General features: G+C 38.6%; 1 protein-coding gene across 1 annotated transcript; it reads right to left on the bottom strand.

The window, feature by feature from the left end:
* On the bottom strand, positions 20,770-27,023 carry LOC110272163. The gene is made up of 2 exons (XM_021124048.1): positions 26,483-27,023; positions 20,770-22,307 (listed from the first exon to the last, which is right to left on the bottom strand). The coding sequence occupies exon 2, from the start codon at positions 21,777-21,779 to the stop codon at positions 21,249-21,251; it is 531 nt and encodes a 176-aa protein (XP_020979707.1). The 5' UTR covers positions 21,780-22,307; positions 26,483-27,023; the 3' UTR covers positions 20,770-21,248.

Here is a 27,515-nt window from a genome sequence, read left to right as displayed (position 1 = left end):
TCTAATTCATCCACTCATATATAAAGCTTACATGTAGCTAAGTTAATTCACATTCTCAAGGAGTTGTGTATATATATATAGTCAGCCCTTAAATAATAAAGCACTTTAGCAAATGAGATGGGAAAGAAAACATTGTACAAACTTGCAAAACAATTAGTAAATTTTAAGCATAGATATATGTTGATGAGTTATTGAACCCTCACTGGATTTTGTGTTTACTCTCTAGTCACTCAGTGTTTATTGGGTTTATTCACTCTATTTTTCTTTTTATTCTTAATTTCTACAGCTTTGTTTTTCATCTAACCAATCAACAATTATAGAATATAGTCATACCAAAAAGTCATGAGGTCTTAATTAAGGTTGTAATGGGGCCAAGGTAAAGTTAAGGATTTATGTATAGGGTTAAGTGAGCTAATAAGCGAATCCCTAATCAGACTAAGATCTCACCTAACATACACATCTAGTAAAATAAAATTTCTTTACCTAATTTCCCATAATTTCCCACTTATTGTTACATGCTCATGTTTCACTTTTTATTTTATTTTTTTTTCTATTCCATGTGCATTGTTTTCATTGGGGAATTTCCTTTTTGTATTCCCTTTTATTTAAATGCTGAAAAATAACTTTTTTTTTTTGCACATGATAACTAAATCACTTAGATTTTCTTATGAGCATGCTTCCCAAATTTTATTTTATTCCTTTTTTACTTTTTCTACCCTTTTGTTTCTATTACCCATGTTCCCAAAAGGTCTCCCACATTTAACTCTATTCATAATTTTCTATCTTAAGCTAACTAAGGATTCACTTGGGATTTTTCTTTGTTTTTCTGCTTAAGGCTAGTAATTTGGCTAAATAGAATAAAGGGGTTTTAAAAGGCTCAAGGGGGTTAACAAGGGTGATGTAAAAGGTAGACTGATTTGGGGTGAGTGAGCTAAAATCAAATGATGGCCTCAATCATTCTCTTGGTATGTATCTATTCTATATTCTATAATTGGATATATAAATTAAAGCAAAGTAAAGAATATCAGAATAAAAAGAAATGTGACACACAGAAATGAAATTATTGTTTGAATGCAACCATACAATTTAAGCTCAAGACTCACAGGCTGTGTGTTCTCTAACTCAAGCATCATATATCATTCATATATTGTATGCAGGTTTAGTTAAAAATTCCCATTATTCTCTTGAAAAAAAAATTATTTAGGGTAGCTTTTAAAGTTTTAATGTTCCTCCTTGATGAAATGTTGTCAACTGACATGTAGTGCTATATATACGAGGTGTGGGTTATTTTGATTCTGTTAAAGTTTCTAGTTTACTTCCTTTTTATATTTTTCTATTTAAACTATACTATCTTATGCTAAAAAGGGTAAACTATACTAATTAATCCACTAATAAATCAGAATTACAAACTAAACTAAATAACTAAAATATGAACAAAAAATGCAAAATGCAGAAAATAGAGTAAAATACACAAGTAGCAATGTATAAGTACTCAGAAAATAACAGTAAAAGAAAAAGAGAAAAATACAGAAAAATATCCAAAATAAAAGAAAAAATATGTAGTGGTTCACCAAAATAAACGCCAGAGATGGCGACCTCCCCACACTTAAAATGAAGTATCGTCCTCGATGCTCAATCAAGCCTGGTGTGAAGGAGTGTCATCAATGGTAGGGATGGTAGCTGGGGTCTCCGTGGCGGTGGTGGGCAGAGGGTCTGGCTGCTGTGGAGGTGGGACGGACTGGAGTGGGATCTCCGGATCTGCAGCCTCTATCTGGGGCATAACCTCCTGATGCGGGGCAGCCTGCTCTGTGGCTGCCTGCTGAGGAGTCTCCGCCTGGGAATGAGGCTCCTCCTCGTGCTCATCCTCTGATGGCTCTGAAGGGGTGTCGGGCTCGAAGGGGATGTCGGCACCCTGTCTGATCATCAGCTTCAGATGGGAATAGCGTCGCCTACTGCGGCGCACTAATCTCTCATACCGGCGCCTGTTACGGCGCTCCATCTGATCAAGCTGGCGGAATAGACGGTGCACGAGGCGATAGACCGGCTCAGAGGCGGGTGGAGGTGCAGTGGTGGCAGCAGGGGCAGCTGGGGCAGCTGGGGATGAATATGGTCCAGCAGACGGAGGGGCTGTCTCATCAGTAGCAGTGACAGGTGGTGGTCTGTAGCCCAAAGCAAGGAAGTTCCTGCTGTGCGGGATGATCTTCCTGCAGTCCGCTGCTGGTGGTCTCTCATCGGCATCCTCCCAAGGCACATCAGCCTGACGGCCTAGCCGTGTAACCAGGTAAGGAAAGGGGAGAGTGCCTCGTACGTGGGCCCTGGCCATATAATGTCGGATAAAACGTGGCAGATAAATGTCCTTACCCTCCAGCACACACCAAAGGAGGGTGATCATGGTAGCTGGGATCTCCGTCTCGTGAGTACTCGGCATCACAAAATTACTCAAGATCTGATGCTATAGCTGAGCCTCATCGTTCAAGTACACTCTCTTGATCCCTCTAGGCATAGTGGTGTTCTGACCCATCTCCCAAGGAACAGCAGGGTCGAGAGCTATCCGTGCCTTTACGGCATCCCAGTCAAACTGCATCTGGCCCATGTCCTCCTCAGCCTGTGAAAACCATCTGGCTGATCGGACTTGGCTGGGAGCTGGAGAATGGTCTCTATGGCCTCCTCTGTGACCAGAATTTGCTTTCCCCTCAGGTTCACTGCATCTAGGGTAGTAAGGTAGTAGTTGCAATAGAATTTCCGTACCCAAGATGCATTGACTTCTGTCAGTGGTCTCTCCAGAAAGAACCAGCCCCGTTGCTTGATTTGCTCAGTAGTGTACTGCTGGAGGGCCTCTGGAATCTTCATGGTACGTTCCAGGTATAGATTTCTGGAGTTTGCAAAAGTTGGGTACTTCAGTTCACAGTACTGGTTTGCAAATTTTATAGGATCATTAGCAGGAAGCAGCTGGTTAGCTTTCTCCTGCGGTGTGAAGTTCTTCTCCCGCCATGATGAATCGTGCATTAGAGCAATGATGGACTGGGAGGAATCTCCTCTCTTGCGCTTGCCAGTAGCCTTGCCTTTGCCTTTCCTCTGTGAGGCAGACATCCTGAAAAACAGAAAACCAGGAAATGGATAAAATAGGAAAGTAAATAGGCAATTTAAACAAAGGAAACTCAAAGCGGTAAGGTAGGAATAGAATAAGGAAAATGAGTATATGAAATGTGATTGAATTTATGTTAAATGGAAAAAATTAAGCAATATGCCATGGTTAGAAAGTTAGAGGAAAGTGGAAATAATCAGAAAAGAGATCAAAAGGGTTAGTATGGTTAGGATTTGAAAAAGAAATTAAAATCAGTGAGTTAGTAAAGTGCAGGTTAAAGTAAGTGGCATAGAGAAAAAAAACCATATAACAAGGATTCACAGGTAAGAATAGAAGTACTCATAATTGAACAAGCAGTTTATGAACCAGGAAATCAAAAAGGGTGAGAAGGTCTGCCATAGTATTCATGTAGTGGTTTGGGTAAAGCAGAGCAAAACAGATTTCAGAAATGCCAAACCAAAACATGAATGAAAACAAATTTAAAAAAAATTTGGGCAGCATTCCGGCTAAAATTGGATTGTCCCAGAAAATAAACAGCAATTTAATCAGTTCATATGAATTAAAAAAATCAAGCTGCATGTACATAAATATAAAATAAACATAAAAACTCAATGTAAACAGCAGCAACATACAAGAAAGTAGCATATGAATTATGATTATAGCAGCAACAGATTTGCACATAGGATAAAACAGAAGTAAGAACAGTGCAAGTAAACAGACCTAGATCCACTTAGAGGGTTGGGGGTGAGGGCTGCGCGACTGATAGGGTTCGCGGGCTGAGGGGGGTTATATTTTTGAATCCACGCGGCCGCGTGGGGCACGCGGTCACGTGGTTGGGACGAGAATGGGAGTGACGCGATCGCGTGGGGTGCGCGATCGCATGAGAGGGGGGAAAGAAGGGTGACGCGATCGCATGGGTCGCGTGATCGCGTCGCTGGAAGTTGTGCTAAACACACGACTCCAGCGCCGTTTTAGCGCAACTCTCTGTCTCCTTTTGGGGTGATGTGCAATCCATGCGACGCGATCGCGTCGCTCACGCGGTCACGTGGGATTGGTATTGGGTAAATGACGCGATTGCATGGGGCATGCGATCGCGTGGGCCAATTTGTGCGAAACGCACAAGGGCCGCACGATTCCAGCCCAACTTTCTATTCGTTGGATCCTTACGCCGATATATATATCACGCGGCCGCGTGGGTCACGCGGTCGCATGGGTGGTCTTTTTCGCGATATGACGCGATCGCATGGGGCATGCGGTCGCGTCATGCAAACCCCTTTTTTTATATATGCATGAAAAGTGCAGAATGCAATGACTATCATAGATGCTTATGCATGATTCCAGGTTTAATAAATTAAAAGGAAAAATGAAAGCAATTAACAAGAAATAAATTGAAAAAAAAGCCACCATACCATGGTGGGTTGTCTCCCACCTAACACTTTTAGTTAAAGTCCTTAAGTTGGATATTGGAAGAGTATCCTGTTATGGTGGCTTGTGTTTAAATTCGTCCAAAAATTTCCACCAGTGCTTGGAATGCCAATAGCCTCCGGGGTCCCAAACTAGGCATGTAAAGCTTCTGCGCAGCTTTAAACAGATATCCAGCCTTCCGGGATGACAAGTGTCAGAACATAATCCATGATTAAAGTCTTCGGTGTCTTCCTCATCACTTGAGTCATAGATTGGAGGTTGAGAGAAATCTACCTCCGCATCATCTTCATATTCACTTGGGGAAGATTCTTCGATCTCAGAGAATTCACTTGTGGACGCAAGTTCAGTATAGGAGAACTAGACTCGTGACTATCATCATCAAGGAAATTTGCTTCTTGGATTATTCCGTCTGATTCTTCGTAAACGACTTGCCTTGAAGATTGTACGGTATCCTCCTTAGCATCAACTGTGGCATCTCGGACGGAGTTTTCCTCAATTCTGTATTCCCAAGGAAGTTCAGCATCGCCTAGATCTTCAACCAATTCTTCTTCTTGAACAATGACAGCTTCTTCCACTTGTTCCAGTACGAATTCATTTTCTGTCTTGTCCACTGGAGTCTCTAGTATTTCTTTCATGCTACGCTCTTCATCGGGCTGTCCACATGGGGTTGTGGTTAATCCTTGTATACTTGAGCGCCTAGTGGCCCATTGAATTAGTGCTTGCTCCAGTTGTTGAATGGTTGTTTGAAATTTAGTTACTGTTTCTTTTAGGCGATCCTTTGCTTCGCGTTTTTCCAGACTTGGACATGATACAAAAGAAAGTGGTGATGATTGGGAACGATTAGATTGGTATTGGGGTAAGGAAGGATCATATGATGGCGAATGGTGAAGAGAAGCTTGTGAGTGTGGTGGTTCGAGGTTATGTTGAAAGGATGGTTCATATGCACGGGGTGGGGCTTGTTGGTAGTTACAAGGTTGTCCACCATGTCTTACAGCTGGGTATGCACGGTAGAATGGTCTTTGTCCAGGATATCTCGGAGGGTATTGCTGCCTAAAGGGTTGATTAGATCCTCTTGGCTCCATCCATCCTTGATTAGTCTGACCTTGATGCACATTCCTGTTATAACTTCTATTTCCTTTAACAATATTAGAACCAAACTCAAAGCGAGAGGGGTGAGAGTTCATAGTAGCAAATAAAGAGAAAAAGGAAAAACAACAATAAATAAACAAGCAAAAGAAAAATATTTGCAATAACCAATAATAAGGCACACGTTAGCAGTTCCCCGGCAATGGCGCCATTTTGACGTCGGGATTTTTGCCAGTAAAGAATGTCATAAAAACAGTCGCGTTGTAGATATAGTCTCAAAACCGACAGAAATCCCTTCGTACAAACATTTGGGTGTCACAAGTAACAAACCCCTTTGAAATTGATAACCGAGTATTCAAACCTCGGGTCGTCTTCTCAAGGAACTGCGAAGAAGTGTGTTCTTATTATTGGTTATAAGGGTTGTAATCGGGGTTTAGAAGGTGAGAAGCAAGTAATTTAAATGATGAGTGAATTAAATGGCAAGTAAAAATAAATAATAACTGTAAAACAACTTTTGGCAAGATAAGGGAAATTAGAAGTCCAACTCAGTTATCCTTCTCAACAATAATGAAAGTTGTATCTTAATTCCACTTGATCAACCTTTACCAGAGCAAAGGAAAGTCAAGGGACTAATTAAATTGACCTTTGAATCCTAATTAATTCCTAAGAAAAGGTTGGGATTATTTAAGTTCAACTCAATTAGCAAGGTAACGATTATCAATTATGTTGAGTTTAATAACTGTCGAGTTACTGAATTCTTAACCAAAACCAAAAGGGGAAAAAGTAAATTGCTGAAATAATAAAAGTGTCCTTAGATGGGAAGTAATGGCAACTTAAATCAAAGAGAATAATCATAAGCTGAAAATACCTCAAATTATCATTAATTCAATTAGAAATATGTAACATGGAATGATTCGTAAATTATAATAATCAATTCAAATGTTGGAATAAATAATTAAAAGTAAAACTAAAAGAACATTATACCTGGATCCAGAGTTACTCCCAAAACAAGAAGAAATCCTAAATCCTAAGAGAGAGAGAGAGAAGATCTCCCTCTCCACTAAATCTAAATCATTGAAAGGTGAAAATATGCGAGCTCTCTTTGAATGGGTGCATTCCCACACTTTATAACCTCTGGTCTATGCTGTCTGTACTTGGATCTGGGCCAAAAAGGGCTTCAGAATTTGCTGGGGGCGTATTCTGTAATTTCTGGTGCGTGGCCTCTGTCACGCGTCCGCGTGGGTCACGCGGTCGCGTCATTCGGAGCTTTTCCTTGCCGCGCGGTCGCGTCAGTCATGCGACCGCGTCATGTGTATTCTGCTTAAGGCGCGCGGTCGCGTCAGTCATGCGGCCGCGTCGCTGCTGATTTGTGCTTGGCACGCGATCGAGTCATCCATGCGATCGTGTGGATACCGGTTTCTTTAAAGCTCCGTCTTGCTTTCTCCTTCCATTTTAGTATGTTTCCTTTTTCATCCTTTAGGTCATTCTGCCTTAGAAAATCTGAAACTACTCAACACACTAATCACGGCATCGAATGGAAATAAAGGTAATTAAAATAATTAATTTTTAAAGCTTAGGAAACATGTTTTTTCACAACATGACATAATAAGGAAGGGAAAGTAAAATCATGCGATTAATGTGAATAAGTAGGTGAAGAGTTGAATAAATCACTCTAATTAAGCACAAAAGAACTCATGAAATATGGGTTTATCACGTACGCGGAGCAAAGCACGCGACGCGAGCATTGACCACTGCCAAGTGATCTCGCGTACGCAGGCACTGGCATGCGTACGCAATTACGTTAGTTTTGAAACATGCGTACGCGACCTGTAACACGCGACACAAGGAATCCCCTCTGCTTGGGAGTCTCGCATACGCGGCTATCCTTTTTATCATTGTGCGTACGCGCGACCTAGGCATGCGTACGCATGACCCCTGTTCTGCTAAAAACTTGTTTCTTTTGTGTTTTAATCGTTCCTTAGCTTACTAATCTTTTCTAATCACTTTTCAGTTCTTATAACTAATGCCTTGGCTTTGAGTACTAGGGTTGGTAATGATTTCCACTTTTCAAAAACCCCCTATTCCATTTTTAAACCTAAAAATTGTTTTGATGTAGTAAACCTTAAATTTTTCTTTCAACTATATAACAAATTTTATGCATGCGATTGGTTAGTGATGCACCTCAATATTTTCTTCTTACTTTTTCAAACCTTACATAATCTCATTCAACTTGAGTTTGTATGAAGGTAAGGTCACATCTATGCTTTCGTCATTCTTTTACAAATATGTTGTTGCATACTTTCTCTTTTGGAATGTAAAATGATTTTCTTAAGTTCCGATTCTTATGGGCAATGCATTCGAAAGAGTTTCATTCATATTCGAATCTTGTAAGTTTGTCTTTGGCCTTGAATTTTCTTTTCTATAAACCTCATACTCCTTGACTAAGCTTGAATTCTTTTTAGACCGTTGTATTGTTTTCTAATCCTCAAGGTTGTCTTTTAAACTCTTGTGGACGCCATCCTTGTCACTTGTCCTTTATTTCTAGTCTTGTATCATTCTGAATAAACTCAAGGGTTACCCTAGAGTCACGTATGACCCTTAGGCATAGCAAGCGATACGTTAGTTTTTTTAGAATGCTATATGTGAACATGGAAAGGTGAAGTTTTTAAATGCGCAGTATCACAGGAAGCTATGGAGTTTTAGTGTTCACGCGAAGAAGTTTTGCACATGTTGGACTTGAGACCAATAGTGGGCGTGCGAAGGGAGTGGAGAGGTAAAGAACTCTCGGACGAGTTGTTTGATATAGTATGCTTGGTAATGGTGGAAATGTGTATGGATGGAGTTGGAAGTTGAAGTTTTGAAGTAGGTACGAGATTGGTGAGCGAACGTTTTACCCGTTGTTTAAATACCAACCTATATTTCAACTTTAGCTACCACTTTGTTTCGCTTACTGGAGCACGAATCCCCACACTTCGTATAACTGTATCGGCAAGTGCACTGGGTCATCCAAGTAATACCTGAGCGAGTCAGGGTTGATCCCACGAGGATTGTGGTTTGAAGTAAGCTATGGTTATCTTGTAGATCTTAGTCAGGAGGATAGAAAGGTAGGTGGTTTGATTGTTTAAATGCATAAAAGTGAAATAGAGTATAAAATACTTTGTGAATTCGAATGTAACCAGTTATAAGAAGATGGTTAAGGCTTGGAGAGGCTTTGTCCTTCTGGATTAACTCTGGTCTTACTGTCTTCTTCAATTGTGAATGATTTCTTCTATGGCAGGCTGTATGTGATCAATGCCGTACAGTCGTGGTCGCCAATCTCCTCTAGATATGAACCCCAGGGTTAGTGTGGATCCATTCTGATTGAGGGTGAAGCTCCTGCAGTCCATTCTCCTTAATGATCCTACTCAAAATGCCACAGACAAGGTCGAATCTTCTGGATCAGAAAATGCTGTGCCATTGGGTTCTAGCCTCTACCACAGAGACCCTAATCTCCCCATACCTCAGCTGAACTGGTTTCTCAAGAAGTCCCCAACGAAGTCGTGGATTAGTCGTCTAAGAGATGTATAATTAAGCTGGCGGTTCGATGCTTTCCAATTACGTATTCACACGAACCCAAGAAGAACACAGGTGGTTGTCAAGCACGCGGTCTTAGTATGAAGAACGAAGATGATTGTCACGGGTCATCCCATTCATCAAGTTGAAGAACGAAGATACATCTTAGAATTGAATCAAACACGGATTGAAGAGAAACAATGGTACTTTTATTAATCCATAAAATTTAGCAGGGCTCTTCCCCTCAACATAGGAGGTTTAGAAACTCATACTGATAAGAAATACAGTGATAAACAAAAATATGGTGTCAAAAGTCCCCAAGATTACGTAAAATATCTCTTAAATAATAAACTAATGACTAAGGATTACATAAGAAGGGTAAAACAGTCTTTTTAATGCTAAAATCCACTTCTAGGGCCCACTTGGTGACTGTTTGGGCTGAGTTTTGATGAGATCCACGTCCTAGGAGGCCTCTAGGGTGTTGAACGCTGGCTAGGGGATCCTCTTTGGGCATTTGGATGCTGGTCTCCTCCTTCGGGCGTTGGACGCCTAGACTGGGGCAGGAGGCTGGCGTTGGATGCCAGTTTTGGGCCTTCTATTCTGAAGCAAGATATGGACTATTATACATTGCTGGAAAGCTATAGAAGGCATGTTTCCATAGCCGTTAAGAACGCTCCATTTGAACTTCTGTAACTTTAGAAAAGCTCTTTCGAGTGCAAGGAGGTCAGACCCAGACATCATCTGCAATGCTTTCTCTATCTCTGAATCAGACTTTTGTTCCAGCTCCTCAATTTCAGCCAGAATATACCTGAAATTGTACAAAAATACAAAAACTCAAAGTAGAATCCAAAAATGTGAATTTAACACTAAAACCTATGAAAACTTAATAAAAATTAAATAAAACATGCTGAAAACTATATGAAAATGATGCCAAAAAGTGTATAAAATATCCGATTATCACAACACCAAACTTAAACTGTTGCTTGTCCCCACGCAACTAAAAACACAGTAGGATAAAAAGAAGAGTGAGACACAATAAATCTCAGAGTTTTCAATGAAGCTCAGTTTTAATTAGAAGAACGGGACTTAGTAGCTTTTCGCTTCTAAATAGTTTTGGCATCTCACTATCCATTGAAACTCAGAAGTGTTGGCATCTTTAGGAACTTAGAATCCAGATGATATTATTGAATCTACTAGTTTAGTTCTTTTTTATTCTTTAACACAACTTTTAGAGTCTTGGCCCTGACCCTAAGCACTTTGTTTTCCAGTATTACCACCGGATACATAAATGCCACAAACAATTTAACTGTGTGAACCCTTCCGGATTGTGATTCAGCTTTGCTAGAATCCCCAGATAGAGGTGTCCAGATTTCTTAAGCACACTCTTTTTGCTTTGGATCATGACTTTAACCGCTCAGTCTCAAGCTTTTCACTTGACACCTTCACGCCACAAGCACATGGTTAGGGATAGCTTGGTTGAGGCACTTAGGCCAGGATTTTGTTTCCTTTAGGCCCTCCTAACCATTGATGCTGAAAGCCTTGGATTCTTTTACCCTTGCCTTTTGGTTTAAAGGGTTATTGGCTTTTTCTGATTTTTTTTCGCATGCTTATTATTTTTTTTCTTTTGTAACATGCTTTTTCTTTTGCTTTTTGCTGCTTTTTCTTACTTCAAGAATCAATTTTTGGATTTTTCAGATTACCAATAATATTTCACTTTCATCATCATTTTTTCAAGAGCCAACATTCTTAAATTCCAACTTCAAATATGCACTGTTTATTCATACATTCAGAAAACAAAAGCAATGCCGCCATATCAAAATAATTGACTATTCTTATTATAAAACTCGAAATTCATGTATCTCTCAATTCTTTTCAAACAAAATTTTCTTTTAAGTAATGTGAGAGATATATGGAACTTTTTATAACTTTAAGACATAAATGCAAATGATCATGCAATAAGAATAAGAGAACAGACAATACAACATAACAAAAAATAGAAAAATAACATAAGAAAAGGAGATTAAGAGAACAAATCCACCTTAATGGTGGTGGCTAGTGCTCCTTCTTGAGGATCCAATGTAGTGCTTGATCTCTTCAATGTCACTCCTCTGCCTTTGTTGTTCTTTCCTCATAGCCCTTTAATCTTCTCTAATTTCATTGAGGATGGTGGACTGCTCTTGATGCTCCATCCTCAACTGATTCATGTTAGAGCTCAATTCTCCCATGGAAGTATGCCATTAATCCCAATAGCTTTGAGGAGAAAAATACATCCCTTGAGGCATCTTAGGGATTTCATACTGAGGCGGTTGCACAGGCTCTTGTGCATGCTCTCTAGTTTGCTCCATCCTCTTCTTAGTGATGGGCTTATCCTCCTCAATGTAGATATCTCCCTCTATGACAACTCCAGCTGAATTGCATAGATGACAGATGAGGTGAGGGAATACCAACCATGCTTTGGTGGATGGCTTTTCAGCTATCTTGTACAACTCTTGAGAAATCATCTCATGTACTTCCACCTCACTTCCAATCATGATGCAATGGATCATGATGGCTCTTTCAATAGTCACTTATGACCGGTTGCTAGTGGAGATGATAGAGCATTGGATGAATTCCAACCATCCCCTAGCTATGGGCTTGAGGTCTAGCCTTCTTAGTTGAATGGGCTTGCCTTGGAAATCCATTTTCCACTATGCTCCTTCCACACAGATGTCTGAGAGCACTTGATCCAGTCTTTGATCAAAGTTGACTCTTCTAGTGTAAAGATGTGGATCTCCTTGAAACAAAGGCAAGTTGAACGCCAACCTCATACTTTTCGGGATGAAATCTAGGATTCTCCCTCGGACCATGGTGCTCCAATTCTTTGGATTTGGGTTCACACTAGTATCATGGTTTTTAGTAACCCATGCATTACCAAAGAGCTCTTGCACCATTAAAATCCCAACTTCTTGAATGGGATTGGTTAGGACTTCCCAACCTCTTCTCTGAATCTCTCTTCGAACTTTTGGGTACTCATTCTTCTTGATGGGCTTTGGTGATGAATCTCTCCATCTTCCAAGATTTGGAAGTGGCGGCTACTGCCTTTTCTTTTCTCTTTCTAGAGGATTCTCCAACTTTGGGTGCCATAAGTGGTAATGGAAAGTAAAAAGCAATGCTTTTCCCACACCAAACTTAAAAACTTTGCTCGTCCTCGAGCAAAAATAAAGAAAAGAGAAGGATGGAGTAGAAGAAGAAGAAAATAGAAGGAGATAGAAGGGGAAGGCAAAGTGCACTGGGTCGTCAAGGGGGTTTTGTGGTGTATAGTGAACGAATCCCCACACTCCGTACAGCTATACCAGTAAGTGTAATGGGTCATCAAAGTAATATCTGAGCGAGTCAGGGTCAATCCCACGAGGATTGTGGTTTGAAGCAAGCTATGGTTATCTTGCAGGTCTTAGTCAGGAGAATCAGAAGGTTGTTGGATTAGAGGAAACTATTCATAATTTGTATTTGTTAATTGGAATGGAATCAGTTGGATTGAGGTAAGGGCAATCAGTAATAGGAATATGGTTAAGGATTGGAGTTGCTTTGTCTTTCTGAATTAACTCTGGTATTACTGTCTTCTTTGCTTGCGAGTGATTTCTTCAATGGCAGGCTGTATGTGATCAACGCCATTACCCGTGGTCATTGATCTCCTCTGCTCCAGATTAAACGCCATTGCCCGTGGTCATCCAATCTGATGGAGGGTGAAGCTCTAGCAGTTCATTCTCTTGGTGATCCTACTCAAAACGTAACAAACAAGGTCGAATCTTTCGAATCAGAGAATACTGCTCCTTTGGATTCTAGCCTCTACCATAGAGACCCTAATCTCCCCAAAAATTAGCTGGACTGATGTCTCGAGAAGTCCCCATCAAAGTCGTAGATTAGCCATCTGAGAGATGTATAATCAAGCTGGCGGTTCGCGCTTTCCAGCCACGTATTCACACGAACCCAAGTAGACACGGGTGTTTTTCAGGCATGCGGTCCTAGTATGATAAACAGAACTAACTGTTACTGATCATCCTATTCACCATGTTGAAGAACAAGTATACATCTTAGAATTGAATTAAACACGGATCGAAGAAGAAACAGTAAGACTTTTATTAATTCATAGGACTCCACAAGGCTCCTCCCCTCAACTTAGGAGGTTTAAAAACTCATACTGAAAGGAAAATACAATGTATAACTAGAATAATGGTAAATGATGGGCGAAGATCCTTAAGAAAGCGTGATCTTCTACTTTAAATACTAAACTAATGACTAGTAAGGGTAAACTAGACTTTTTAGTGCTAAAAATCTACTTCTGGACCCTACTTGGTGAGTGTTTGGGCTAAGCTTTGGTGAGATCCACGTGCTATGAGGCTTTTAGGGCGTGAAATACTGGCTAGGGGGTCCTCTTAGGGCGTTTGGATGATGGGCTATGCTCTGTGGGCGCTGGATGCTTGGAAGTGGGTAGGAAGCTGGCGTTGGACGCCAGTTTTGGGCCTTCTAATATGAAGCAAAGTATGGACTATTATATATTTCTGGAAAGCTCTGGAAGTCGGCTTTCCATAGCTGTTGAGGATGCTCCATTTACACTTCTCTAGCTTTAGAAAAGCTCTTCTGAATGCAAGGAGGTCAGATCCGGACAGCATCTGTAGTGCTTTCTCTGTCTCTGAATCATACTTTTGCTCCAGCTCCTTAATTTCAGCCAGAAAATACCTGAAACTGCACAAAAACACAAAAACTCATAGTCAAATCCAAAAATGTGAATTTAACACTAAAACATATAAAAACTTAATAAAACTAAACAAAACATACTAAAAACTATATAAAAATGATGCCAAAAAGCGTATAAAATATCCGCTCATCACAACACCAAACTTAAACTGTTGCTTGTCCCCAAGCAACTAAAAACACAGTAGGATAAAAAGAAAATTAAAATACAATAAATTTCTAAGTTTTCAATGAAGCTCAGTTACAATTAGGTGAGCGGGACTTAGTAGCTTTTTGCTTCTGAATAGTTTTGGCATCTCACTATCCATTGAAACTCAGAATAGTTGGCATCTTTAGGAACTTAGAATCCAGTTGATTTTATTAACTCTCCTAGTTTAGTTCTTTTTTATTCTTGAACACAGATTTTGGAGTCTTGGCCATGACCCTAAGCACTTTGTCTGGGTGAACCTTTTCAGATTGTGATTCAGCATTGCTAGAATCCCTATATAGAGGTGTCCAGAGTTCTTAAGCACACTCTTTTTGCTTTGGATCACGACTTTAACCGCTCAGTCTCAAGCTTTTCACTTGACACCTTCACGTCACAAGCACATGGGTATGGACATCTTGGTTGAGCCGCTTAGGCCAGGATTTTATTCCTTTAGGCCCTCCTATCCTTTAATGCTCAAAGCCTTGGATCCTCTTATCCTTGCCTTTTAGTTTAAAGGGTTACTGGCTTTTTGCTTTTGCCTTTTGGTTTAAAGAGCTTTTGCCTTTTTATGCTTGCTTTTTCTCTTTTTTTTTTTTATTTTCGCACATTTTTTTTGCATGCAAGCTTTTTCTTGCTTCAAGAATCAATTTTTAGATTTTTTTATTACCAATAATACTTCACTTTCATCATCATTCTTTCAAGAGCCAACATTCTAAAATTCCAACTTCAAATATGCACTGTTTATTCATACATTCAGAAAATAAAAGCAATGCCACCACATCAAAATAATTAAACTATTCTTATTATAAACTTGAAATTCATGTATCTCTCAATTCTTTTCAAATAAAATTTTCTTTTAAGGAAGGTGAGAGATATATGGAACATTTTACATCTTTAAAGCATAAATGCAAATGATCATGCAACAAGAACAAGAGAACAGATAATACATAACAGAAAACAGAAAAATAAAACAGAAAAGGAGGTAAAAGAGAACAAATCCACCTTTAATGGTGGCGGCTAGTACTCATCCTTGAGGATCCAATGTGATACTTGATCTCTTCAATGTCACTCCTTTGCCTTTGTTGTTCTTCCCTCAAAGCCCTTTGATCTTCTCTAATGGCTCTTTAATCTTCTCTGATTTCATTGAGGGTAGTGGAATGCTCTTGATGCTCTACCCTGAATTGCTCCATGTTAGTGCTCAGTTCTCCAATAGAAGTTTGCCATTGATCCCAATAGCTTTGAGGAGGAAAATACATCCCTTGAGGCATCTCAGGGGTTTCGTGCAGAGGCTGCTACACAGGCTTTTGTGCATGCTCTCTAGTTTTCTCCATCATTTTCTTGGTGATGGGCTTGTCCTCCCCAATGGAGATATCTCCATTTATGACAATTCCAAATAAATTTCATAGATGACAGATGATGTGTGGGAATTCCAACCTTGCATTGGTGTGAGGCTTCTCAGCTACCTTGTACAATTCTTGAGGAATCACCTCAAGTACTTCCACCTCACTTCCAATCATGATGCAATGGATCATGATGGCTCTATCAACAGTCACTTCTGAATGATTGTTAGTGGGGATGATGGAATGTTGGATGAATTCCAACCATCCTCTAGCTATGGGCTTTAGGTCAAGCCTTCTTAGTTGAATGAGCTTGTCTTGGGAATCCCTTTTCCACTGTGCTCTTTCCACATAGATATCTGAGAGCACTTAATCCAATCTCTGATCAAAGTTGACTCTCCTAGTGTAAGCATGAGGATCTCCTTGCATTAGAGACAAGTTGAACGCCATCCTCACACTTTCCGGGCTGAAATCTAAGATTCTCCCTCGGACCATGGTGCTCCAATTCCTTGGATTTGGGTTCATACTAGTGTCATGGTTTTTAGTAACCCAGGCATTAGCATAGAACTCTTGCACCATGAGAATTCCAACATCTTGAATGAGATTGGTTAGGACTTCCCAACCTCTTTTCCGGATCTCTCTTCGGATTTCTGGATACTCATTCTTCTTGAGCTTGAAAGAGACCTCAAGGATCACTTTCTTCTCTGCCACTACTTCAGAGAAGTGGTCTTGGTGGACTTTGGTGATGAATCTCTCTATCTTCCAAGATTCAGAGGTGGTGGCTACTACCTTTCCTTTCCTCTTTCTAAAGGGTTCTCCAACCTTGGGTTCCATGAATGGTAATGGAAAGAAAATAGCTATGCTTTTCCAACACCAAACTTAAAACTTTGCTCATCCTCGAGTAAAAATAAAGAAAAGATAAGAATAGAGTAGAAGAAGAAGAAAATAGAAGGATATAGAGGGAGAAAAAGGGATCAACCTTGTGGGGTTATGAGTGTATGAGATGTGTGTGTATGAAGGGTTATGAGAGGGGTATTTATAGGAGTGGGGAAGGGGTAGGTTCGGCCATGGGTGGGGTTTTGGGTGAAAAATTTGATTTTGAAGTGGGTGGGGGTTGGTGGGAGTTATGATGGTTTTGGAGGAGTGATATGGATGTGATTGGGCTAGGGTTTATAGGGAAGTGAGTATGGAGAAGTGTGAAAGTAAGTGTGATAGGTGGAGATGATTTGGGACCCACTGGTCCTGAGAGGCTAGGAAATTCTGATTCTCTGCTTCTCTGTATTGGCGTTTGAATGCCTAAGGGCTGCTCTCTGGCTGGCGTTCAACGCCAGCAATGGTGCCCATTGAGGTGTTGGACGCCCAGCAGGGATACCCTGGTTGGCATTCAACTTTAACACTCCATCCAGAGTGTTCTATTTTCACTGTTGAAGAATTCTGTCTCTGTTCTGACTGATGCTATGATTATGAAACTAAAATATAAATCAAAGAAAAATAAAATAAAAGAAAATAAAATCAATTAATTAAGGTTGGGTTGCCTCCCAACAAGCGCTTCTTTAACGTCATTAGCTTGATGGTTAGCTCCTTAGGGAGGTGAGTATGTGCTCATATTTTTGCCCTTTACAGTGAACTTTCTTCCTGTCTTCTCATGAATGAGCTCCACATGCTCTAGAGACAGGATACGACTCACTGTATGTGGTAAGACTGGCTTCTTGGTGAAGACAACTCTCATGCCAGGTGAGAGGCCTTCAGTAGGGACTTTCTTGTCCCTCCAGCCTTTAAGTACTTTCTTCTTAGTACCTTTGTGCTTAGAGCTTGTTGATGGCTGCTGATGAATAGATTTTTGACAGTTTAGAATTCCTCAATGAATTTTTGTTGCTATTATAGTTTCTAAACCAACAAAGAATCCTTGCATACAAAAATTTAGTTGTCACTAAAGCAAACCCAATAAAATTAAACCGAAGTATTCAAACCTCGGGTCGTCTCTTAAGGAATTGCAGGAAAGTGTAGTTATTATTGGTTATGGAAAAGTATCTTTTTGGGTTTTTGAAATAGGAAACAAGAAAAGTAAATGGCAATAAAAATTAAATGGTAAAAAGAGGTCTTGGCAAGATTTGGTGGTCAAGGATCTATATCCTTATCACTAACCACAACATGATAATTTGCAAGGATCAATCCTATTAAATCATCCTCTAACAAGTAGAGGAAAGTCAAATGAGCTATATCAATCTAAGTCTATAAGTCCTGGCTCTTCACTAATGGAATTAATGAGAGCTAGAGTTAATGGCTACCAAGTATCAATCACTTGGACATTAGTAACTCAAGAATTCCTAAGTTACCTTCCCAAGCCAAGAACATAAAATTCTACTCTAACATCCTCTCAAGCATTTTATCAAATACTTGGAAGGCATAACATAAAAATACAGAAAACTAGTAAGGAATATTAAATCCAAACAACCAATTTCAAATATCAATAACTCACAAATAAAAGAAGAAGCAATAAATCTGAAATACCTCAAATTGCATTAATAAGAAATTCAATCCAACATGGAGTTCATAAACTAAAGTGGATAAATAAACAAATCAACAAGAGAAATAAGTAAACTAAAGGACTAGAACAAATAAGAGTGGAAGAAAACTAAATTAAAGCAAAATAGAAATCTGAGATTAAGAAAAGCTAAACCTAAAATCCTAAAACCTAGAGAGAGGCTCTCCTCTCTCTCTAGAAAACTACATCTAAAACCTAAAAAATTATGTGAATGAAAGTTGTGTGAATGAATGTATGTGATTCCCCCACTCTACAACTTCTAATCTGTGTTTTTCGAGCTTGAAACTGGGCCAAAAATAGCCCAGAAATCGCTGTTGATACGTCCAGCACATGGCTCTGTCACGCGTATGCGTCGTCTATGTGTATGCATCGCTGAAATTTTGCAAGGTCACGCGTAGGCGTGATGCACGCGTGCGTGTCACCTAACAGCATGGTAACTATGGCAAATTGTATATCATTTCGAAGCCCCAGATGTTAGCTTTCCAATACAACTGGAATCATCTCATTCGAACCTCTGTAGCTCAAGTTATGGTCAATTTAGTACGAAGAGGTCAGGCTTGACAGCTTAGCAATTCCTTCAATTTCTTGTATTCCTTCCACTTTTGCATGCTTCCTTTCCATTCTCTAAGCCATTCCTGCCCTATAAACCCTGAAAACACTTAACAAACATATCACGACATCAAATGGTAATAAGAGAGGATTAAAATTAGTAAATTTAAGGCCAAAGAAGCATGCTTTCAATCATAGCACAAATTTAGGAAGGAAAATGTAAAACATGCGAATTATATGAATAAGTGTGCAAAGACTTGATAAAAACCACTTAATTTAGCACAAGATAAACCACAAAATAGTGGTTTATCAATCTTCCCACACTTAAACATTAGCATGTCCTCATGCTAAACTCAGGAGAAGCTACAAAGCAGTGAAGAGGAATGGTAGAAATTATGAAATGCAACCTATCTATATGAATGCAACTAAATGCAAAAATTACTTCTACCTACTTGGTTAAAAGTAAACAAAATTTCCAAGACAAACATAAATCAGATTTTACTAATTCAAATCACACAATAAAAGACAAGTAAACTTGTAGAAAGATAGCTCATGAAAGCAGGGAACATAGAATCAAGCATTGAACCCTCACTGGAAGTGTATATGCACTCTAATCTCTCAGGTATCTAGGGTCAATCACTCTACTCTTCTTTAGTCATGCTTTCTAAAATTGTTCTTCATCTAACCAATCAACAAATATTTAGTGTACAAATGCAAACATCATGAGGTCTTTTCAAGGTTGTAATGGAGCTAAGGTAAGGGTGAGGATATATGTATGGCCAAGTGAGCTGTAAATTAGCATAAACCGTAAAATAGCGGTTTATCAATCTCCCCACACTTAAACATTAGCATGTCCTCATGCTAAGCTCAAGAGAACCAGAAGAGTGAAGGCAGAATGGTGGAACTTATGCAATGCAACCTATTTAGATGTGAGCCGCCTACATGCATCATGCTATTCTAATTACTCTAAATATATATATACATGTGGTCAAATTGAGTCAAATTTCCAAGAAATCATATATGCACAATCAAGGGCTAAATCAATCATATCAAAACACATTCGCAATTGAGTTGAGTTAATTAAAAGAGTTCACAAACTTGCAAGACAAGCAATGATCACATATGGACATATGGAAATGAGCAATTGAACCCTCACTGGATTTGTATATGCACTCTAATCACTCAAGTGTTTGGGGTTAAACCACTCACATCTTCTCTAATCATGCATTCTAAAACTTTGTTCTTCATCTAACCAATCAACACTTATCCAGTGTACAAATGCAAATATCATGAGGGCTTTTCAAGGTTGTAATGGGGCTAAGGTAAGGATGAGGATATATGTATATGGCCAAGTGAGCTATCATATGAATCTTTGACTAACCTAAGTTCTCACCTAACACATACACATACTCTATACAATTATAAAATTAAGCATAGCTACCCAAAATCTCACTTTTACATATTTTCACAGTTCACACACTCATGTATCAATTTTTAATTTCATTACATATGCATTGATCTTTTTATTGAACTTAACATTGGGGTGATTTTATTTCCCTATTCATTTATTCCCGCTTTTTTTTTTAATGAAAGCATAATATATCAATGCATATGTTTCTCTAATTTCACATGAGTAGGCACCCAAATTCCCAATATTTGTCAATATAAGCAAAAATACATTCTCATTAACCATATATCCCATATTTCCCCACACTTAGTTGACATACAATCTTTATCTTAAGCTAACCAAAGATTCAAATGGGGTAATTAATTATTTTTCTGCTTAAGGCTAGTGATGTGGTAATATAAAGAACAAAAAGGGGGTTAAGAAGGCTCAATGTGGCAAACAAAGGTAAATAGAATGGTAGGCTATTTGGGATAAGTGAGCTAATATCAAATGATGGCCTCAATCACATATAAGCATGAACATACACTAAATAATGGACATATAGAATGGAATAAACCATAGATTGCAATCATAGAGAAGAAAACACACAAGAATAAAAATCATGGTCAAATAATGTAACCATATAATTAAGCTCAAAAACTCACGGGTTGTGTGTTCTTAGCTCAAAAACCATATTCCAATTATATATATATATATATCGTGCAAGTTGCAAAAGGTTTTAACTCAAATCAATGTGAACCTTAAATACCTTTTCTAAGAAAAAGATACATTCCTTGAAAATTTCATCAATTGACCAATATTTATTATTATATATATGCTAAATGAGATGTTGTGATTATGAAAAGCTAAAAGTTTTTAGTTTATCCGTATTTTCAATCAAATCAATTTCTCATATGCCAAAAGGGTAAAATAAACTTAATAATCCATGTTTTTCCACATCACAACTAATAAACTAAAAGTGCAATTCAAGCTAAATATCCAAGATATATACAAGCCCAAAGTGAAAAATGCAACAAAGTAAAAATAAACAGAAGTACAGTAAAATAGAAATGTGCAAGTACTAAAAGAAAAATAAAATAAAATAAAGCAAAATACAAAATAAAGCAAAATAGGATAAAAGTCTAAAATGGTTCACCAAAATATAATCCGCCGGAGATGGCGACCTTCCCACACTTAAAGCATAGCATCGTCCTCGATGCTCTCAGTCAAGCTGGGTGTGAAGGATTATCGCCTACTGAAGGGTGTGCCACTGGCTCTGTCGGTGGTGGCTGTGTAGGAGCCTGTGGCTCTACAGGCTGCTCAGGCTGAGTCTCCTCATGTTGTGCCTGCTGTTGGTCCTCCTCCTATGCCTCCTCCTGCTCATCCTCCTCCTCAGAGTGCTCCGAGGGTGTATCAAGCTCGGAGAGGATGTCAGTACACCCAGTAGTCACAATCAACTTCAGATGGGAATAGCATCTCTTGTTGCAACGCTCAGACTGCTCATAACGCTGCTGATTGCGGTGCTCCATCTGATCAAAGCGCTCAAAAAGACAGTGCACAAGATGGTAGACTGGCTGAGAAGCAGATGATGGTGCTGCAGCAGCAGGTGGTGCTGCGAAAGCAGGTGGTGCTGCAGGTGCTGCTGAAGATGTGGCTACATCAGTAGAGGTAGTAGTAGTAGGTGGTCTGTGGCCTAGAGGTCCGAACCGCTTGCCGTGCAGAATAACCTTCTTGCAGTCGGTAATCGGTGGTCTCTCATCCTCTAGCTCCCAAGGCACCTCAGCTCGACGAGCCATCTGGGTGATCATATAAAGAAATGGCAAGGTGCCTCTCACATGAACTCTGGACATATACTTCCTGATGAGCCTTGGAAGGTATATGTCCTTTCCTTCCATGACCCACCAAAAATCATGAATCTAATAGACTCCTCGACTTTCTAAAAACCATCTGTATCATCTGTTTTAGGCTAGAAGTGGAGGATGTCCTCTATCGCCTCCTCAGTGACTAAAATTTGCTTTCCTCGAAGCTGCACTACATCAAGGGTCGTCCTATAATAGTTAGAATAGAACTCACGGATTCATGATGCGTTTACCTCTGCCAAATCTCTTTTCAGAAATACCCAACCTCTCTGTTTGATCTGATTTTCAGTGTACTTCCTTAATTTGGTTGGTATTTTGAGCGTCCTTTCCAAGTAGAGGTGCCATTTTTCCGCAAAGACCGGAAACTTGAGTTCATAGTAAAGATTGGCGAATTTGACTGGGTCATTAGCAGGAACAAGTTGATCAGCTTTTTCTTGATCAGTAAAGTTCTTTTCACGCCAAGATTCATCCGATAGGATATTCGATAGAGCAACGGGCGACTGTCCTCTCTTCCTCTTACCTGAGCTGGCCGTAGCCTTGCCTTTTCCTTTTCTGTCAGACATCCTGAAAAATAGAATTTCCAGGATACATATTATCAAATAAAACAGAGGAAAGAAAAGCAGGTAAGAAGCAAGCAGACAGGAGGCCAGAAACAAAAGAAGATTGAGACACACTCATGAGTTGACTTAAAGAAATGAACTCTTGGAATGCAAGAAAACAGAACTCAGACAACAATCAGAACAAAAACCAAGAATTCCTGCAATAATAGTGAGAAGCTTATTTGTTAAGCAACAACAATTATCATGCCTTAAAAGGAACCTAAAAGAGTTAGTTTAAAACTAAAAGAAAAGTTAGAAAGTTAATTAAGTCAAGAGTTAGAAAAGTGTGAAGAAGTTAGTGGCATGGAAATGTTGTTCTTTAACCAAAATGAGTGCACAAAGTTAAAGAACAAGCAATCTCACTCTCATGAGAGCAAAGCAAATCATTAATGATGAGAGATGTAATGTAAGAAGCACAAAGGATAAACATAAGGTATCATCAATGTATGTCATCACTCAGGTAAAAAGGCACCATCAATAGCAACTTCAAAGAATCTCAGCAGAAAGAAACAAGATGTAAATCCGTCAACTAGTTCAAAATTCATTGGTCAGCAAGGCTCTAATTGACACAGAAATCCATCAACTAGTTCCTTGTTGTCGGCAATGATGTAAATCGAATAAAAGGGAACTGAAGAAAAGCGTCAGTGCCAGCCGACCACTCTATAACTTAAATTTGGCAATAAACCATGGGACTAGAGCTAAAATGTGCCAAATTCAGTTCACAATTGAAAATTAATAGGATAAGGTTTTTAGAAAAATTTGGCAGCATTCCGGCAGTAAATTGAGCATTCCCGAATTGAACAAATAGCAAAATTAGTCCATATGAATTCAAAATAATTCAGACAAATTCAACAGTCATATTTCACATGAACCAAGGTGCATTTTCGAATAAGGGCTGCAATTTCAATTGAACAAATTAACTTTCCTATGAATGCATGAACACTTAAATTCACAAAAACCATATGCATAGTTTCATAGGAAATAAAAAAGTGAGCCAAAAAGCAAGAGCATAAATATAGCACCACAATGGCAGAAAGGGATGAAAATAGTGGACTCAATCAGTATTTTCTTCATTGAATTCAACTTGCAATGATCATTTCTAAACAACAACTATTATACTCGCAGCAGCAATATCTCGTCAAAATAGCAGGAGAACAGCAATTTATCCACTAATTGAACCGAAAATCAATTGAGCCAAACTAAATGAGTTCAGCAACAAATTCATCAATAAAATCAATCTCAGTTAGCAACCATCATCTATTCAAACACAAACAGTGTAACGACCCAACTTCCAGAACGTCATGATCGTACCGAAAGTAAGGTGTTACTAACCTGCTTTCCTTTATTAACTATTTACTATTGAGCCTTTAGTTCGATATCGCGATTTAGTTTTATAGAAAATTCCAGAAAAATTTTGTTTTTGTTTATTAAAATCACATAGAAAGCATCACCAAGTAATAATAATCATATACTTATTAATAATAATAAACATTTTACAGGAGAATTTAAATGAAATTCAGATACAACTCCTATCCCTCTGCATAAAATAAAAACTAAAGCTACAAAGGCGAGGGAAATTCTATGAAAGAAACTTAAATCATAAGCTTAACTCATAAATAAGTTCTATAATCGTTCGCAGCTTCAAATTGAATCTTCGAACCTGTGTCACTGAAAGGGTGGAAGATTTTGGGGTGAGAACAAACCACATGTTCTCAGTAGGAAATGGGAATGCCGTAAAAGTAATGATTAACATGCAAATAATTAACATACTCAAGGAAACTATATTTGTATCAAACCTTTTTGAAAATACTTTTGGTTTTACTTTAGCTAATTAATTACCTCCTTCAAAATCTCTAAACTCAAACAAATTCTAAATATGAAACTAGTCACATAATTAATTCTCAATCAAAACATCAATTCTTAATTAATTTAATACATTCATAAACTAATAGTACAAGCAAGAGATTCAGTTCAACATACAAACAAGTCACAGCAAGACAAACAGCACAATCACAGGGAAGTACAATGAGCAAACCCAATGAAATGCAACTGCGCAAACAAGGATGATGCATGTCTAGCCCTAGTGCAGGTAATGAGCTCATTTGTCGGTTACATACCCGCTCCAGACGTTACCCAGCAACCTCTGTCTGGATAAGGCTTTTCTGTTGGCAATACCCACTACAAGCAACCTTTGTCTTGCATGGTATCCACTGCAAGCAATCTTTGTCTTGCTTGGCGGCACTTATTAGCCGATATACGCCCAACACACTCACTGTAAGTAATCTCTGTCTTACAGGAGCACAACACACTCACTGTAAGCAATCTTTGTCTTACATGAGTACAACACACTCACTCTAAGCAATCTCTGTCTTACAGGAGCACACTGATCTCGATACCTCTGTAAGCAACCTCTGTCTTACAGCAAAGCATTATAGCAAGGTATCCCTGGAAAGCATTCTCAGTGGTCGTACCACCATCTATCTGACTGCCTTCATGCAACAGATCATCACATAATCATTCTCATTATCATCATTCATTATCATTCTCATTATTCATCATCACTTTCACATTCTTATGCAATACCTCTTGCTTTCTCTGTTCAATCATACTATACAAACTTTACATCTTTCACTTTTACAACATCTTAGCTCAAATCATTTCTCTTTATCATTCGAATTCAAATATTATAAATTCACCAAACTCCTAAAAAGTAATCCTTTATTTCAAGCCCAAAACATAACTCTTTTCATATTAAATTAAATTCAAAACATAATTCCTTTCTTAAATAATTCAAACTTGAAATATAAACCTTTCCTTGGTAATTCCAAATTCACAATAGTATAATTCTTTTCTCATCTAAATAAAACTCAAATAATATGATTTTCCAAATTCAAATCTTCTAAAATGACTTTTCAAATAAAACCTCAGATTTTATAAAATTTCGGCAGCACCTCCCCTAAAACTCGGACTTAGCCACCCTTACGGGTTCCATCTTTCTCAACATTTTATCAAACCTTTCTCAATAATTATCACAGCAAATTCTCAATCAATCAAAAATTTAACAATCCGCAATAGTTAACAATTCAGCCATAATCCGCAACTTTCACATACTCCATCAGTCCAATTCCATTCTTATCAATTCATAACTAATTTCCACATAATCCATCAATAACTTCTATTTCATCAATTCATCCTTTATTTTAACCAAAGGACTAACAGTTTTTCACTTTCCAAATACCCAACATACATTATCACCTAACTTAACCAAAATCTTAGCAATATTGACACCAAAATACCCAAAGTATGTATTATTTACATAATTCCAGTTCTCTTATAATATGTTCACCCAAAAATTCTGCTCCATATAGTTTCCAATTATCACAAGTTATCCTTATACTTTTTAGAGTTACTGATTTTATCTCTAAATTCAGATTTCATAAAAAAGTCAATTTAATAATCAAGCTTCAATCTTTTAACAGTTCTCAAACTTAATTCTAATTAATCATGAACCAACATTAACAACTACCAAAACCAATTCTAACCAGTCACAAGTCAATTTCACAGCCAATCCGATACATTAGATAACTAAAAACAACAAGAAGCACTTACTCTCAATAACCAGAATACAGCCACACAACTCAACTAATTCAGTATAACCACATAGAATCAGAACCTTTCAACAATTCCATCAAAATCTGAAAAACCAATATCAATTACAGCTTCAAACATTCACAACAAAGCCCAAAGACATTCATAGCCTCAAACCAAAGTAAATCTCATCAGTTAATTACTCGCGATAACAAAGCCAGTCAATATCACAACCATAACCCAAATTCAATTCACATCCGCATCCAACTTCAAACATAACTCAGAATAATCACCACAACTAACTTCTCTCAATTACATTTCATTCAATAATTAACTCGGCATACTTCAATTTAATAAATTATACTAAATTAATCATTAATCACAGCAGCATCTAAATTCAACCACAGCTCAGAATAATCACAACAATTAACTAACTTCAAATCCATTTCAAGTCATTCATGTCAACTAAGAGATTCTTAACCATTGTTAACCATTTGCACTTATCCAAATAACTTTGTAGGCATTCTAAATTAAAAATGTTAAATCTCCTACCTCAGAGTGTCGAAATTTGCAGAATTTAAACGCGACACACCCAGTATTCCAAATCCACAACAGCAGCGGTAGTTTTGGCATCTCTAATCGACAACAGCGGCATTGTGTCAGATTTTGGCACCCGTTCTGTTCCTATGGCAGCAACAGTGGTGGTCCTGGGCAGCTCCGGTGGCAGTGGAAAGCCTTAGTGTTAGCCAAACGGCGATGGTAACGGCTCAGAGTGGATCTAGAGCAAGGACAGAGCAATAAAACCAACAGTTCCAGCAGTGGCGGTGGCTTCTTCTCAGATTCTAGAAACTAGAAGCAGAGGTAGAACTGGCGAGCGCTCCTCCTCCAGCGGCGGCTTGGTGAGACACGGCAGCAGTAGAGTGCGGCAACGGCGGCGCTGTAGCTCATTAACGGCGTCGCGGTGGCAGCTCGCAAGGATGGCGACGGTAACCCGCAGCACTGACGGCGACAAGGCTGGTCGCGGGCTTCTCTTCGTGCGTCTCTCTCTCTTCGTGATTATGTTCCCTCGACGGCGGCTTGTGGACGGATTGGCAGTAATATAAAAATTCTAATTAATTTAAATTCCAATTATCATGAAACTCCATTTAATTACCTTTAGTAAAATAATTTTCTTAAAATAAAATTATCAACAAATAAAATAAATCACAAATAACTAATTATTTGATTTTCAAAAACTAGGGTTGTTACAAACAGCAATAACTCAGCAGCTCATTTGAATCCAATATAGGTCAATTAGCATAAAGAATAGGAAAATTCATATGACCCAAGCATCATTAAGCAGAATTAGTATAACAGTAGTCAAACAGCATACCAGCAAATAGCATCGAATACTAGCATGTAGAAAATGGATCAACAACATCAACAGCAAGGCAGTTCTAAAATCATCCAATTCAAACAGCAAGAACAGAGCAATTATCAGACCTAAATCTACTAACCACATCCTAGCTACCTAACCACCTAAAATCTACTAAGAACATGCATCTCTAATCTAACTAAACTAAGCAGAAATTAAACAAAGCTAACA

The sequence above is a fragment of the Arachis ipaensis genome, chromosome B01 (assembly GCF_000816755.2).
Source record: "Arachis ipaensis cultivar K30076 chromosome B01, Araip1.1, whole genome shotgun sequence".
NCBI lineage: Eukaryota > Viridiplantae > Streptophyta > Magnoliopsida > Fabales > Fabaceae > Arachis > Arachis ipaensis.
The sequence above is the reverse complement of the archived record's forward strand: the minus strand, read 5'-3'. Positions and strand labels throughout refer to the sequence as shown.